The 17,390-nt window shown below is 38.5% G+C and overlaps 1 protein-coding gene across 1 annotated transcript in view; it reads left to right on the top strand.

Annotated features, from left to right (window-relative positions):
* The window catches only part of LOC150088157 (protein bicaudal C homolog 1-like), a 392,222-nt gene that overhangs the window by 97,481 nt on the left and 277,351 nt on the right, over positions 1–17,390 (top strand). Inside the window, exon 5 of the mRNA XM_090370592.1 lies at positions 13,146–13,304. Coding sequence (XP_090226718.1) covers positions 13,146–13,304 — 159 coding nt within the window. The remainder of the gene's footprint in view (positions 1–13,145; positions 13,305–17,390) is intronic.

The following is a 17,390-nucleotide window of genomic DNA, read 5'->3' as shown; positions in this document are numbered from 1 at the left end:
GTCTGAGACTCCATCATCTGTCTACCGGCAGCTGTATTCAGCTCACCGACTTTCTGCCAGTTTACACAGACGACTCAAAGTCAACATTGTGTGTAGTATCTGCTGTTGCCTTCCCAGACATTATAAAATCTCAGCAGATTCTTCCTGAATCCAGCATATACATTGCAGAACTGCATGTTAACCTTGGATCACATTCGAACTTGTCAATGCCAAAGGTCAGTAATATATATATATAGTTTGTTTGAGTGTATTACAGGCTTTAATATCTTTGAGACACAACTCCCATCCAGTTCTCTTTCGGGTTCAGAAGAAGATTCATTCTCTTTATGAATGCAAGTTTGATATCCACTTCTGCTGGATTCTTAGCCACTTTGGGATAAGGGGAAATGATTTGCCTGACACTGCAGCCAAATCAGCAGCTCCCAGTAATAATCGTTGCCTGTCGGTCCCCTATACAGACTACAGGAAAATAATATACAACAAGATATATTCCCAATGGCAAGAACTATGGCGTAGAGAGAGAGAGAGAAGAAATAAATTATATCAGATTAAGCCATGTAATAGAAACATGGCAGTCCAGTCTGCACAGGAATTGTAGCAAGGAAGTTGTTCTTGCTCGACTCTGTATAGGACCCAGTTATATAACGCATTTGCTTCTGCTGAGGGCAGATGACCCTCGTATGTGCGAGTCTTAAGACACCATTTTATCAATAAAGCATATTTCAATAGATTCTGTTAATTTTAGCCATATGTTCGCAATATATATTTTACCGCTTTTACTCATCCAACTGGGCCTTATACACTCAGTCAGATTTTATCAGACAACGACCATGTGTCAGCAGTTAAGTTTTTACAAGCTGTTAATATATATGCACATATCTGAATTGGATAATTTACTTTTAAACTTATACTGCTTTATATATATATATATATATAATAATTTGATGAGGTAATCTTTTTAAAGGTTACCAGAATTTATATTTGTTGACATTTTAATCTTTTCTTGGCGCAGTATAACCTCAGTCGTTTTTGCACCAGTAAAATCCAAATCAAATCAAATGCACCACTAGAGCCAATAGGCTCTCAACACGTTGACACCCACAGAATGTAACATGAGCTCAGTCTTCCAAAAAGAATGAGAATGGATTCAAACAAATCAGAACCACCAGCCTTTCTGATAATGCATTCCTTATCAACTCAGCCAGTAAGCAAACTGTCTGCCTTTGTCATTTAGAGATGTCTCAAAAATGTAGCAGGTACAACAAAAATGGTAAAATGACTAACAGGAGATCTATTAATTGAAACCAATCAAGTAAGTCATTCTGAACTGTTACTGAAACTGTCCTTTATAAGTGGAATCCTAATTAAAGTCTCATCACATAACATTATAAATTCCTCAAAGGGAATGATAAGTGAGTGAGATTTATTGAACTTCACCGAAGAGGAAATATTAACGGATTTACAGGAACAGAAAGTAACTCGAGCAAGGCAAATAATGTTATGGAAGGACAAGGCTCCTGTTCTAACATGTAATATTATATTGACCTTTAGTACACCTAATTTACCAACCTCAAAGCAGGCTACCCAAATCTTTTTAGACATTTCCAAAGCCAAAAATTTGATCAATCTCTGACAACATGCAGAGGTGAAATTAGTTGTCCTATCTGTGAGTCAAAAAATCATTCAGTGTGCACTGCAAAGGCTCCGGAATGCTCAAATTGCAAGAGTGATCATCCAGCATATTCAAAATCACGCGACTTCCAGAAAATGTAAAAAAAAATACAAAAGTATAAGATCAAGAATAAAGTCACATAGCAAGAAAGCAAATAAAGTCAACAATCCCAAAACATGTACTCTTCCAAAAATGCCAAGCTGTTTCAACCCAAACTTGAGGTATCAATTCCGCCTAATACATTCATTGCAGAATGGGCGCGATCTGTACCATCGGCACATGAAAATACTAAGAAACATGTTTTAATTGATGAAATAGATAATACCTCTATTATAGTTCTGCCTAAAATTACACTATATGATAAAATGCTAAATAAATCATGAAGGCAAGAGGCCACTGAATTGCCACAGTCAAATTCACAGTACTTGATCTTCGTTTTTTTGAGATTACATGGAGACTGGAATTTCACACAGTCAAACCGATGATGTAGAAGACACTACAGATTTCTTGATGTCCCTTTTTTCCTAGAAAAGATAAAATGAAATATGACTCTAAAGCAAGGTAATCTCCCAAGATAGTCCTGTAGCCCTTTGCTTACAAGAGACTAATCTAATGCCAGAAGTAACTCCATCAATTAAAAATTTTACAACTTACAGAAAAGATAAATTCTTCATTATCTGCATGTGGAGACATCGCAATTTTAGTTTAGTATGAAATACCTTCTAGAAACATTCTGCTTCAGACTCACGTAGAAGTTATTGCATTACATGTATCAGTTGGACAAACTCTAACTCTAGTATCACTGTGCCTTCCAACTAACAATATCTGCACATTCAAAGAATTAGCAGACCCTATAAAACAAATATAACCACCTTTTTGTCTCCTTGCTGACTTCAGTGGGATTATCTACTATAGGGATCTGCCCACATGGACAATAGAGGATACTTAGTAGAGATGATACTAGACCAACTGAACCTAACATTACTAAACACTGGGCAAAATATTTATACTCACTTTCCCACTGGATCTATGTCAGCAATTCATTTAACTGCCTGTTCCCCCATGTTGTATCCCAGTGTAGAATGGAGAGTTTTAAACAATCCACGTAATAGTGATGTGATCATTTTCTAATTATACGCAGAATCCAAATGCTACTAATCCCATTCCCCGATCATTGTGTAAAATGGAAATTCTCCCAAGTAGATTGGGAAAAAGTATTCAACCTGCCTTTCCTTTAATAGTCATTTGATTAGACTACAACCCATTGATGATTTCATTCAGCATATTACTGAGGAAATACTGACTGCAACTTCCAAAGCAATACCTCAGACCTATGCACGTAAACACAAAAACCTTCAACACTGGTGGAATGAAGCTTGCAAAAATGCCAAAAAAGGAAAAAAATAAAGCGTGGAACCTGTTCCGGAAGTTTCCAACCACAACCTAATTTCTAACAACCTAATTCAATATAAAAGGGTTAAAGCAAAAGTTTGACAAATTAGAAGAAAAGCCAAAAAAGACTCGTGGATACAGCTTGCCTCCACATCACAAAGGATACTAGCAGTTGATTTATCTGGAAGAAGATTCGACAACTAAATGGTAAATATCTACCTCCTTCTGCTCCCATCTTAACCAAGAATGGACAAGAAATATCTTCTTAAGAAATAGTTAATGCCCTTGCAGAGACTTTCTCCCAAAGATTTGCCACTTCAGCATATGGCAACTCTTTTCTTCAAATCAAAGTTTTAGTAGAAAGGTACAAGATAAAGTTCCATACTACCCAGTATCTTGCCTATAATCAATCATTTAACTTATTTGAACTGCAAACAGCATTAAATAGATCACCCAACAGTGCAGCTGGACTTGATGGAATCTATTATGTAATGCTGATGTATCTAAATAGTACAGCCTTTAATGTACTATTAATGTTCTATAACTGGATTTTCCTTTAAGTGAATATCCCTCTCCCTGGCATCACTCCATTATTTTAGTCTTTAGCATTAGTAAAGGCACATGATACAAGAAAGCAAGCTTATACAGCATCAGCCAAAAAAAAAAAAAAAAAAACCCTTTCCCATTTAACAGATCCACTCATTCCAAATGTTTATCTAGTTCTGCCTTGAATTTATTTAAGCTATCAACTTCCATACATCTATTCTACAACTGTCTTTCCTTAGTTTGAATCTATGCCCCCTCAGGTTTGTAATCTGAGCAAGAGGAAGAATCCCCTCAACATTACGCTTGCTCAATCCATTCAAGGCCTTATACACCTCAATCAGATTGCCTCACAGGTGCCTAGCATCCAGAAGCTGCAATTTGCAGAACTTAAGCCTTTATTCATAAGAGCACCCCTTTGTTCCCTTCACCAGTCTTGTTGCCCTTCTCTGTACTCATTCTAGCAATTCTACATCCTTACTAAAATGAGGCTTCCAGACCTGTATGCAGTACTCAAGGTGTGGAAGGCGCCTCCGTAGCCAGGTGGGAAGGAGCAGCAGTGCGTAGCACACGCTTCTTGATTAGACCGGGGTTCGAGCCCGTCACCACCAAATACGGAGGTTGCGGAAAGGTCAGGGAATGACCACCGCATATCCCGGAGCAATATGGCCTTAGTTGCTAATGCTCCTAAAAACCAAATAACAACAACAACAAGGTGTGGCCTGACCATTGCATTATACAAGGGGGATAATCACCTCCTTATCCCTGCTTGCAAAATTCCTGTATATTATTGACAAGACCCCATGACCTACTCTGGCATCCTGTCTGCACTGCTTAGAAAACTTCATATCTGACTGCACAATTACCCCACGGTCTCTTTCATTCTCCACTACCCTGAGTGTAACACCCCATAGTTGGTACATTTCTCTGGGGTTACTGCTACCCATATGCAGTACATTGCATTTGTCAATGTTAAACTTCAGTTACCACTTCTCAGCCCATCTACCCAAATTTTGCAGATCCTGTTGCAGCAGCATACTGTCATTATTGTTATTAACAACCCTGCCAAACTTTGTGTCATCTGCAAACTTTGACATTAAGCTTGATATATCTTCATCAATATCATTGATAAATATGCAAAACAACAACAGGCCCAACACCAAACCCGACGGGACACCACTAATAACATTAGTCCACATAGAGCAGCACCCATTGATTACCACTCTCTGTTTTCTCCCACTCAACCATCCTTTTATCCATTGTAGCAACTTACCCTTAATGCCATACTGCTCTAATTTGTACAGTAGTCTTCCATGTGCAACAGTATCAAAAGCTTTCCTGAAATCCACATATATGATATCAAAATTATTTTTTGCACACAGTTCCTTTGTGACTACATCATAGTATCCAATCAAATTTGTCAGACAAGATTTCCCATTGACCAACCCATGCTGTATCTGAATTATCGCTGTAGTTTTGTCTAAATGATCCTGCAATGCTTCTTTAACCAGTGACTCCATTATTTTCCCTGCAACAGAAGTCAAACTAACAGGTCTGTAATTACTTGTGTCACCCTTTGATCCCCCTTTGTGAATTGGAGATACATTTTCACATCTCCAGTCTGTGAGGACTTCCCCCCCCTCCCCAAGTCCAAGGATGCTCTCATAATTATGGCTAAGGGTTTGCTTACTTCCTTTGCTGCCTCCTTTAATATAACTGGATAGATCCCGTCCACCCTAGGTGCCTTTCTTATGTTTAACTTCAACAATTTCTCCTCCACTTTGCTCTTAGTTATTACAGAATCATTTAACTCCCTATTAGAGTTTGATAAACATCTGGCCCTCTCCTCCTTGAATAACTTCTCATGTGTGAATGTAGATGCAAAATATTCATTTAGTTCGGCAACTATCTGAGAATGATCATCTACAGTCAAAGCCTTTCCTAAATGAGGAAAAGTTCAATCACTCCTGCAAAATTTACTTACATATCTCCCCCCCACCATCTTCCTAAGTAAAACTCTAGAAATTATGTTGCACAGACTGTTTACCCAGGCTCTTGAAACTAAAACACTGATGAACAACAAATTTTTAGATTTGTTGTTTGACAAAATAGACCCACGTCCATATTCCTTATGTTAAAAATGAACATCTTGTAATGGTAAGTCTTGAAATATTGAAAATCCTTTTGATGCTACCTGGAGGTATGGTATTTTCAGAGAACTTCTTTCCATAGGATTGCGAGGACTTACCTGAATTAGATATTTTCTTCAACACAGAACCTTTCAGGTCCGTTATCAATCTGTACTTTCTCGGTCCTACACTGAAGGTGTCCCACAAGGATCAGTGCTTAGTTCTATCCTTTTTTCACTTAGACTGAACACCATAACACAGAACATCCCCAATACTGTAAAACTATATATATGCTGATGATCTTACTGTATTTTGCCGTTTGCAAAATATTCATACTACTGAAAGTGTAGCTTTCCATAAAAAAGTTAGACATGGGCACTGCAGAATGGATATCGTTTATCAGAACAAAAAACAATTGCAGTTCACTTCTGCAAAAAACATAAGCTACAACCAGAACTGGAACTTGGATTAAAAGAAACATCTGATCCTTCTCACCAGTAACCTTTGTTTCCTAGGTTTAATGTTTGGACACCAAACTTAACTTTGTTTCAGATATAACATACATCCAAACTGTTTGTTTAAAGAAACTTAGGTCTGTTTCTGCTATGACATGGGGTGCTGATAGATACACTTTTACATTTGTATTGTGCTCTTATCAGGTCTTGCTTTGATTATGATGGTGTCGTTTGTGACTCAGCTAGGGACAACTGCACTAACCAGACTGCATACCATCCAACACAGTGCCCTTCGTACTGCTCTAGGTGTGTTTAGAACATTCCCTGTCCAGTCTGTATGTAGAGGCATATGAACCTTCACTTCACCTTAGAAGGAAAATGCTGCTCCTTAATTATGCAGCCAAAATTCAAAGCCTTCCCCCCCCTATCCTGTTAGATCATTGCTTTTCAACCCTGAATGGACAGTGTTCTATAACAATAAACCGACTGAAAGTAGCCCACACCTGGAATATTAATTTTGACAATATACTTCAAGAGAGTGATGCACCCTGACAATATACTTCAAGATAACTGATGCACTCTGGTCTGTAAATCACATCTCTCAATATCCTGTCATTCTCAAAACATGCATTATATTGAACGCCAGCTACAAATATCAATTAATCGCATCCTGACATGGATGACACAAAATGGTTATAGACTGTCCAGCCAGAAATCTGCTGCCCTACACTTCTGTAACAGACGCAATATGCATCCTGAGCCCGAGCTCCACTTGAATAACCATCCTCTTCCCATAGCTAATTGTATTCGTCTACTAGGATTATTTTTTGACAGCAAGTTAAACTTCCAAAAACACGTTGAGTATCTCCGGACAAACTGTCAAAAGAAACTGAACATACTCAGAGTTTTATCAGCGACAACATGGGGAGCAGATCGTTACACCCTTCTTCACCTATACAGAACGATAATTAGATCACGCCTGGACTACGGGGCACCTGTTTTTGATTCTGCTAGGGAGAGTGTTTTATCTCGCCTCAATCCAATTCAACATTCAGCTCTTAGAACAGCATTAGGTGCGTTCAGAACATCTCCAGTGCAAAGTTTATATATTGAAGCCCATGAACCTCCTCTAAATATCAGGAGAAAGATGTTGCTGTTAAACTATGCAATCAAGACCCAAAGCCAGGTTACCCATCCTAATTGGTCAATACTTCATGATCTGCTGTATATGACCCTGTATAGAAACAAACCACAGACAGTTCGGCCTGCTGGTATTAGGCTAAACATCTAACAGAAGATTGGGATGTACACTTCGATAAAATCTTGTGAGATCCTATAGATCCTGACCCTCCATGGTCCGTCATCATTCCATGTTGTGACAAGTATTTCCATCAGTGGGGTAAACACTCTCTATCAGATTTTACCGTCCGACAGCTACACATTGAACATACTCAACATTATCCTGACTTTGCAAAAATATATACAGATGGTTCGAAGTCTGATAGTGGATCGGGTGCAGCAGTAGTACTCCCTGATACCATCATTTCTCAATCTCTTCCGACAGAGTGTAGCAGCTACACAACTGAATTATATGCCATCAAGCTTGCATTAGAAAATATCTTCCATATGTCAATTCAAAAGAGCATAATATACACAGACTTGCAAGGTTCCGTATTAGCATTACAAAACGATTCCCCGCCTACTCACCCGTTACTAAAGCTCATCAAAACACAGTTGATACGTCTTAGAGAGCATGAGCAAAAGGTTATCTTCTGCTGGATCCCAGGTCATAACGGAATACCAGGGAATGAAATTGCAGATGACGCTGCCAAAAATCCATCCAGCCCAGCCCCAACAAATTCGCTAGTACCCGTCACAGATTATAAAATGAAAATACAAAGAATATGTAAAGATCAATGGACTCTTCAGTGGCAAACACAATCCCATAATAAACTACACCAAATAAAACCCTTACCAAAATTATGGGCTTCCAGCTCTATAGAAAACAGACAAGAAGAAATAATTTTAGCCAGGGCCAGAATCGGCCATACTCATTTAACCCATCTGTTTCTTTTGTCAGGAAATGATCCTCCCCAGTGTTAATCATTGTCATACACCACTCACAGTCAAACACATACTTCTGGATTGTACTCTATATAATAATGCTCGACTAATGTCTTTCAATTCTCTGTCAAATTTAAAGGAACTTTTCACACTTCGCCATATCATAGGCGAAAATTCAAATCTTGCAGAATTCTCCTTCCTAAAACGAATAGGATTGTATAACCGTATTTAACTGCTTCTAAATCAACAAACACAGACAGTATGCACCACTTCCATAAGTGCAATGTGGCCTAAGTAGCCATTGCACTTTAAACCCAAACAACAACAACAACAACAACTGTAAATCACCTTCACTGTGATACCTGTTTTCAGCAGTGGGGAAAGAAATCCTTTGCAGATGAAAATATTAAACAACTACATAAAGAACATGCCCTCAACAATATGCAAAGCTGCCTAATATATACAGATGGCTCAAAAACTGGTTCTGAGGCTGTCTTTCTTTCTTTTACAGTCTTTGTATCACTACCGGTTGAATGTAGTAGTTATACTGCAGAGTTATATGCAATTAAATTAGCCTTAGAGAATATCAACACTTTCCACAATGCTAGCAGTGTATTATACACCAATTCCATGAGTGCAGTGGTGGCATTGGACAAATAAATTTTCAGTATTGTATCCCATCATAAAACAAATCCTTTCCTGTTTAAACCATCTACGGAATAAAAATCATTCAGTGAAGTTTTGCTGGAGTCCAGGATATTCTGGTATCACAAGTAATGAGAGAGCAGATCTGACAGCGAAACATTCAAACAATACAATACAAACAATTTGCTCCAAATCAAAGAGGATTCAGTGTTATGGATTTCCAGCTTCAGACAAAACAGACAGGAAGATGTACTAGCAAGACTAAGGATAGGACATACACACCTAACCCACGTTTCTTCTCGTGGGGAACGACCTACCTCGATGCACGCATTGTACATTACCCCTTCAGTCAGATATATACTCTTAGATTTTACGCACTATTCCCATTTCAGAAAAAATATTATCCACTCTCAGTCACAATTACAAGAACCTTTATCGGTTACCCACATCATTGGAAATAGTGCTGATCTAACTGAACTGTATACCTTCCTTAAACAAATACACATATATGAATCCCTTGATGCCAAACTAGACCAAATTACTATATTACTGTAGAATGATAATATAGGAATTGGCACATTTTGGCCTCAGCTGCCCTCATTCCCTTAAACATTCATATAAATACTAATATTACTAACAGCATCCATTTTTATGGGTTTAATAACTGTTGACAGTAAGTTTTTGCTTTTTTAGAGCACAAAAAATGTATATAAACTACCTCTTTAAAGAAAATACTTAAGAGTAATGACTTCCATGATATGGAGAATGAACAGATAGTGTCATTCTTCAATTATATCAATCCCTAATTATATCTTCCTATCTGATTCTGCAAAGGTGCACTAAGGTGGATTAATCCAATTCAGCTTAGTGCACTCAGGATTGCTCTGGGTGCCTTTAGAACACTGCCAGTTCAGTCTATATATCGAAGCTCACAAACTACCATTATTCCTTCAAAGAAAAATGCTGCTGCTGAATTATACAGCAAAGATCTAGAGTATTTATTCTGATCCTATTTGGCCAAACCTTTTTGGTCAAAAGTTGATCACATATTACACAAATAAACCTAAAGCAAACAACTTTCAAGCTACATGAGTTAGAAGAAAATTGGAAAATGTACCATTGCAAAATACATCAAGAAACAGATACTTGTCATTCTGTGACGATTACTGCTGCAAATGACAGACATTCCCTAGAAAATCTGAACATTAGGCAACTCCATGCAGTTCACATATGGAATTATGCACATTTCATTGAACTGATGGTTCTAAAACTGATATGCAATGGACACAGCAGTGGTCTTTTTTTCCACTTTCATCCATTTCTTCACTGGTTGAATTTTTTTTACGTAAACCCCAAACACGAGAGGTATTAGAACCTTTAGTACTTAGTACAGTCAGTCTTCGTATAACACGCATTTACACTAACGAATTAGATCATACACAATTTATAAATAGGGGAACGATATCGTATGTAACATGAATCAAATTCGCTTATGCACGATTCGCCTTTGTGATTACAAGGAATATCAGTCGAACACTTAATCACCCCCAACTGAATGCAACACGATAGCAATGAAGAGAAGATTCTGAAAAAGTATTTTGTTTTTTTATATCAGTGAAGGGGAAACACGTTTCACCATAACGTAAAAACCCACACAATTCCAGCTATTGTTTGTTGTTTGTTATTTGGTTTTTAGGAGCATTAGCAACTAGGGTCATATTGCTCCGGGATATGCGGTGGTCATTCCCTGACCTTTCCCTCATCCTCCGTATTTGGTGGTGACTGGCTCGAACCCCGGTCTAATCAAGGAGCGTGGGCTGCACACTGCTGCTCCTTCCCACCTGGCTACGGAGGTGCCTATTCCAGCTATCGGTATTATCACCAATGCAATTAGATCGAGTTTACTACCAGTTTATAACAGATGCCACTAGCAGAAACTCAACTGGAAATTGTTTTTATTGTTTTATGGTAGTAACCCCCAGAAATGTGCTTTAGTAAAATGTGAGCTAGTGAGGTGTTAATGGTGTGTCTCTGCCTTTATGGTATTGTTTATTCAGTTGCTATGTGCATGCAGCTTGGTGCTTTCTATAAGCACAAAGATTAGTTTCTATTTTTATTTTAAAAGTGCTTTTAAAATAAAAATCGTTTTCAACATTGAAAAACAATAGAGAAATACAGTCAGTCCTCGTATAGCACGATAGTTGTGTTGAGGAGGCATGTTTTGTCAATCTTGCCTCCTCATTTTGTAATTGTGCTTTATTTCCTAAAAATGAGTAAAAAAGACACTACAGGTTCAAAGAGAAAAAGAAAAGCAATATCAATAGACAGGTGGACTGGGTCAAAAATTCTTACCCAGAAAAATTTGTAGCGGCCTCATACTGGTGTTTATGGCCAAAATCACACTTCAGGCCTCCGGCCCACCATGGTTTCGCCGGTAAGCTTATGGCCAGTCCACCTCCGTTAGAGAAAAAAATATGAAATTGTGAAACACTGAGCGAAATTATTATTATTATTATTACTAGCCATATAGTGCACGGATGCCTGAGGCTTATGCTGCACTAGCTAAAAAAATAGGCCCATACTCACCAGATGTGAGCCCCTGGGGTTATGAAAGAATATGTGATATTGCACGTGCTACAGGCCTAAATGAAGCAATTCCGAGAATAAGAAAGAATGCAGAGAAAAAAAAAAAAAACAACTTTCATAGCAGGAACAATTCAAAGTGTAATAAAATCCATTAGATCAAGACACAAAAAATTGGAAGAGATGGAATGACTGTCATCTGTTTGGATAGAAAATCAAACAGAGAACAAGTTTGCTTATGTTAGAAGCAAAAGCATTAGCAATATTTTATTTTGTAATGATCGTAATAAAATACGTAAGTATTTTATTATGATTATTTATTGCGTTTGGTAATGATTTGGTTATAAATGTGTGTGTTCAACCTTGGGTGGTCGGCACCTAACCCTATTTAACCCATAGGGCCTGTTATTTATATTGCACGATTTTGCATTGCATGAGGGTTTATAGGAACACAACTATCGTTCTATACGAGGACTGACTGTATCGTGCTTGGGTTGGAGGTTGAGAAGATGAAAGAAGATATTTGTTGACATTAGACTTGAACTTCTGTAGACTGTAATTTTCAGAAAATACTTATGAAGGAAGGTCGTTCCAGAAATGCAAAATTTTCACTCCTGAGCACATTACAATTAAATTAGCACTAAAAAATATTGACCTCACTTCTAATACCGACTACATAATGTATGCAGACTCACTCATTGCAATTAATGTCTTACAGAATGGCTCAGTGCTACATCCTCTTTTCACCCTGAACTAATGCAACTTCAAGAAAATAATTTCACCAGTTTTTGTTGGATTCCTGCTCACGCCAAAATATTAGAGAATTAATGAATGAGCAGTTGAGGCAGCCAAAGCTCCAACTACCACAGAACTGACACACATTGAAGTGCCGTTTTAATGACTATATAGATCTGTCATGCAGAAACCTGTACAAACAAATGGACATTATTATGGCAAAGTCAGTTGACTAATAAACTGAAGCAAATAAAATGTGAACCACAGTTATGGAATTTGAGCTCCCAGACGAACACAAGAGTAGTCTTTGCCAGACTACACGTTGAATTTACACACCTTACTCATGTGGTCATACTAACCAGAGATAACCCTCATCGGTGTCCTCACTGTTTTACCATGCCCACAGTAAAACACATACTTATAGATTGTACTCATTACCAACAGGATAGGCAATTTGCTGGGACCTTTGGCATTAATTTAGTATGTCATTGGAGATGACACCACTGTATCTGAAATATTTGCATATCTAAAATAAATTCATTTAATTTCAATATATAATTAAGTCATATTTAACTATTACTAGCAATTATGACTAACTCTTTTACTATGGGATACACTGATAGACACGACACCTTAAAATAACTATTATATAGTGTTTGGCATATGTAATCGTACATACAGATACCAAGTATTCTTCATAAATCAGATGTATATTTTAGTTCCATGATTACAGATCTGGTAAATGATTGTTGTTATCTAATTTTTAAATTTACTGCTACTGTTACGAAATTTTCAGTGACTACAGGTTGATAATTTTCACAGACCATTTTATCAGTAAGAGTACTAGTGTAACTGTATCTCTGTATAATTAGTATAAAATTATTTCTAAACAATTTAACACAAACATTTTTTTTTCTCTTCCCAAAGCGTAATCGGGTTACTCTGAAGATGGATGTATCTTATACTGATCATTCACATATTATAGGTAAAGGAGGACATAATATCCAACATGTAATGGAGGAAACTGGCTGTCATATTCATTTTCCTGATTCTAATCGTAGTAGTCAAGTAGAGAAAAGCAATCAGGTGTTGTGTTTTTTTTTTTTTTTTTTTTTTTTCCTGTTACATAATTGTGTTAAGAAAAGCACAGACATGGTTGTTCATAAATAATGTGAAATAAGTGACATATGAATTGTTACAAATTGTTATACTTTAGACCAGTAATTAGATTATGTGAATTGTTACAAAGTATTATGTATATAGGGTTAAGATTTACTATTAATAAGGTAAAATTCTGATAATGCAAATACAACTCTACTGAACTAACAACTACAGATATGAAGTTTTCTGAGCAGTGCAGACAGGTGCCACAGCAGGTCATGGGGTCTTGTCATGATATACAGAAATATTTTGCTAGCAGGGATAAAGAGATGATTATTCCCTAGTATAAGGCAATGATCAGGCCACACCTTGAGTACTGTGTACAGTCTGGAGGCCTCATTTTAGGAAGGATGTAGAGTTGCTAGAGTGAGTACAGAGAAGGGAAACAAGATTGGTGAGGGGAACAAAGGAATGCTCTTACCAAGAAAGGCTTAAGTTCTGCAAATTACATTTCGTTCACCAGCTGCGTAAGCTAAAACCATAGAAAAAATGATACACCGTCGACTAACATGGTATCGATTCCCAAACTATGATAACTGACAATCAATTTGGTACTAGAAAATACCGATCATACCTGGATCTCATGATCAAAGCAGATCCCCTCGACATGGGCACATGTATGTGGTGAGGGGACCTTCCAGTGATGTTGCTAGCCTTCCAGATTAGCATCACTGAGATCTAATGCCCATACCTTGGTTCCAGGGTTACATCGTTGGAATCCGGCATGTGCAGCCGTGCTCTGCGACCCGTGGAAATTCGGAAAGGGGGGATTCTGGTGGTCGAGGGGCCCATCCTTAATATACCACTTCGGCCACTGCTTCGATAAGATGGAAGATTCTGGACCGGCCTAACTGGAATCAATCAGCAGGTGGTTCTTACTGCTAGGGTCAACTGCGTTCCAATAAGTCTCCCACCCTTTGGTCCTGGGACAGGATCAAGGCTTATTGGAAATGTGGGTATAGTGCTCCTAAGTGAACTTGGCGTCCCATTCATGTATGCAGTACCTGCTAGTTCACGAGTGAGTGTCCCCTCGTAGGGCCCCGTGGTGGGTGAGGTACTTAGGGCATCGGAAATTTTTATCTTACTCCTATGAGTAATTTAAATCCTACTTCTTCTGGGGCCCCAACAAGGCCCCTACTTAATCGATCATCAGAGGATAATGACACCAATTTTGTTAAAAGAGCCAGAACTGAGGAGAAAATGCCATCTCTGACACCTCTTTTCCTCATTCTCCATTCCACCGGAGAACAGGTAATTGGGAAAATGTCACCCTTCTTTATCCGGAAAGGAATAGAAGGCATGAGAGGATCACCTAAATCCGTAAAACGGCTGCGTTCTGGAGATATTTTAGTCGAAGCATCAAATACAATGCATGCTGAAAAAATTTTGAAAGCCATATCTAACAGGGGAATACCCATCATCGTAATCCCCTCACAAAACTCTGTACTCGTCACGAGGTGTCATATCAGAGTGGGACCTTCATGTTTCTGAAGAAGAGATCTGCTCTGAATTAAAAGAACAAGTAGTGACAGCTGTCAAGCGAATATCCATGCGAAAGGATGGGAATCTCGTCCCTACCAGAGTTCTCATCCTAACATTTAACATCCCTCAGCCTCCAAGTTCCATCAAGGCAGGATACTTAAACTGCCCAGTGAGGATTTACGTTCCAAACCCACCGAGGTGTTTTAAATATCAAAAGTACGGCCACTCACAAACAGCTTGTTGTGGTAACCCTGCCTGTGCTCGATGTGGTGCTAAAGATCACGAGAGCAAGGAATGTCTAGCTCTTAAGCCTAATTGTACTAACTGCCAAGGAGAGCACCCTGCATACTCTCGAGCATGCCAGTAGTGGAAGAACGAAAAGAAGATTCAAAAATTAAAAATGGAGATGAACATCTCCTACTCAGAGGCTAGAAAACACATACAACCAATAAATAGCGGGAAGCCTTCATATGCTCAGAAGGTTTCTGCGAAGTGCACTATCAGTACACAATCAGAGATGACTGTACCACCAAGAGAGTCATTCACTCCTATTGCTTGCTATTTATTGAGTTCACTAAAGCCCACCCAAAAATCGCAATCAGCTGCCACTCCAATGTCAGTATCTCCCAGTGCTCCAGCATTACCAACAGTGAGCACTAAATTAACATCACAGAAAATTGAACTGCCCACTTCAGTGCAAGATATAATAGATGTCGAGACCAAGGAGGTACATGATGAGTCAGTCTTGGAACTGCTCTACCAATTTTAACATCATCTACAAATTTAGACATCATGCCCTCTATTCCTTCATCAATGTCGTTTATAAAAATTAAAAAGGAGGAAGAAATGGACACAGGACAGCTTCCATACTTCCCCAGGAAAGACAAATCCAAGACTGACAAAATTAAGCCCTCAGCACCTCGGAAGCCGCATGATGGACCCACCAAGTCCAAATAATGGCTAAATTCCTACAGTGGAATTGCAGTGGATTCCGGCAAAATACCAATGATAACAAGGCACTCCTGCAAAAGCACAAACCAGCTTGTTTTAGCATACAGGAGACTTATTTAAAGGCAAATGATGACCCCACCATGCATAATATTACCATCATTCGTAAGGATAGTATTGTGGATGGTCCTGCTCATGGAGGATATTCGAAGTCTTTCTTCATAAGGACGCCCCTTTGCCGATCTCACCAGGCGAGTTACCCGTCTTTGCACCCTTTCAAGAAGCTCAATGTCTTTCTTTAGGTGCGGTCTCCATACTTGAACACAGTACTCAAAGTGTGGTCTAACATAAGCCTTATATAATGGGATTATCACGTCCCTATCTCTACTTGCAAAAGTTCGATAGATCATCGATAGGACACCATGGGCCTTCCTTGCAACCTGTTTACAATGCTCAGAGAATTTCATGTCTGACCGTATCGTAACACCCAAGTCCCTTTCCTCCAGTACTGGGTTTAGTTGAACTCCACCAAGTGAATACGTTTTTTTGGGATTACTGTTTCCCAGGTGTAATACCTTACACTTTGTTGAATTAAAGCATAGCTGCCATTTTTCTGACCATTCCTGAAGTCTATCTAGGGTTCTCCGAAGAAGCTCAGATTGACAGTGATCACTAACTACTCTACCAATTTTAACATCATCTACAAATTTAGACATCATGCCCTCTATTCCTTCATCAATGTCGTTTATAAAAATTAAAAACAACAGTGGTCCTAATACTGATCCTTGGGGAACCTCACTTCTTATATATCAACCCAATCTGAGGAATAGCCATTTATCACAACCCTCTGCCTCCTGCCCTGAAGCCATCCTTCTATCCATCTAAGGATTTTCCCAGTGATTCCAACCTGTTCCAGCTTATAAAGCAACCGCTCATGTGGCACTGAGTCAAAAGCTTTGCTGAAATAGAAATAAACAATGTCGAAATTATTCCCTAAATCCAGCTCATGAGTGACCCTTTCGAAATAGCGAACCTGATTTGTTAAACATGATTTTCCCTTTACAAAACCATGCTGAGTATTCTTGAGAATTTTAGTTCGATCCAAATGATCCTGAATTCCACCCTTGATCATTGCCTCCATGATTTTCCCTACTACTGGAGTCAGACTGACAGGTCGATAATTTCCAACTTCACTTTTAGAGCCACCCTTATGTATGGGAGATACATTTGCGCTTTTCCAATCCAAGGGAATCTCCCCAGAGTCCAGTGCTGCTCACATAATTAGCCTCAATGGTTCAATGCACTCACTTGCCACCTCCCTTAAGCTTTGCTGAAATGCCCTTAAGATTGTGGCGTATATTCCATCAACTCCAAGGGCCTTACTGATCTGTAGGCTCAAAAGTTTTTTTCATTAAATAATCTTGCGAAATTTCAATATCATTAATTATTTTTTACTTCGCTCCCACAATTTCCCATTGCCACAAAAGGTTTTTCATTTGTAAATATCGATGCAAAATAAGTGTTGAGTTCATCTGCAATGGCAGCTGGTGTATTTAATACTTTTCCCTTACGTAAAGGTCC

This window comes from Mastigoproctus giganteus, chromosome 3 (assembly GCF_048544385.1).
Source record: "Mastigoproctus giganteus isolate SK-2022 chromosome 3, ASM4854438v1, whole genome shotgun sequence".
Lineage (NCBI taxonomy): Eukaryota > Metazoa > Arthropoda > Arachnida > Uropygi > Thelyphonidae > Mastigoproctus > Mastigoproctus giganteus.
Note: the sequence above shows the minus strand (reverse complement) of the source record. Positions and strands in the feature narration are given on the sequence as shown.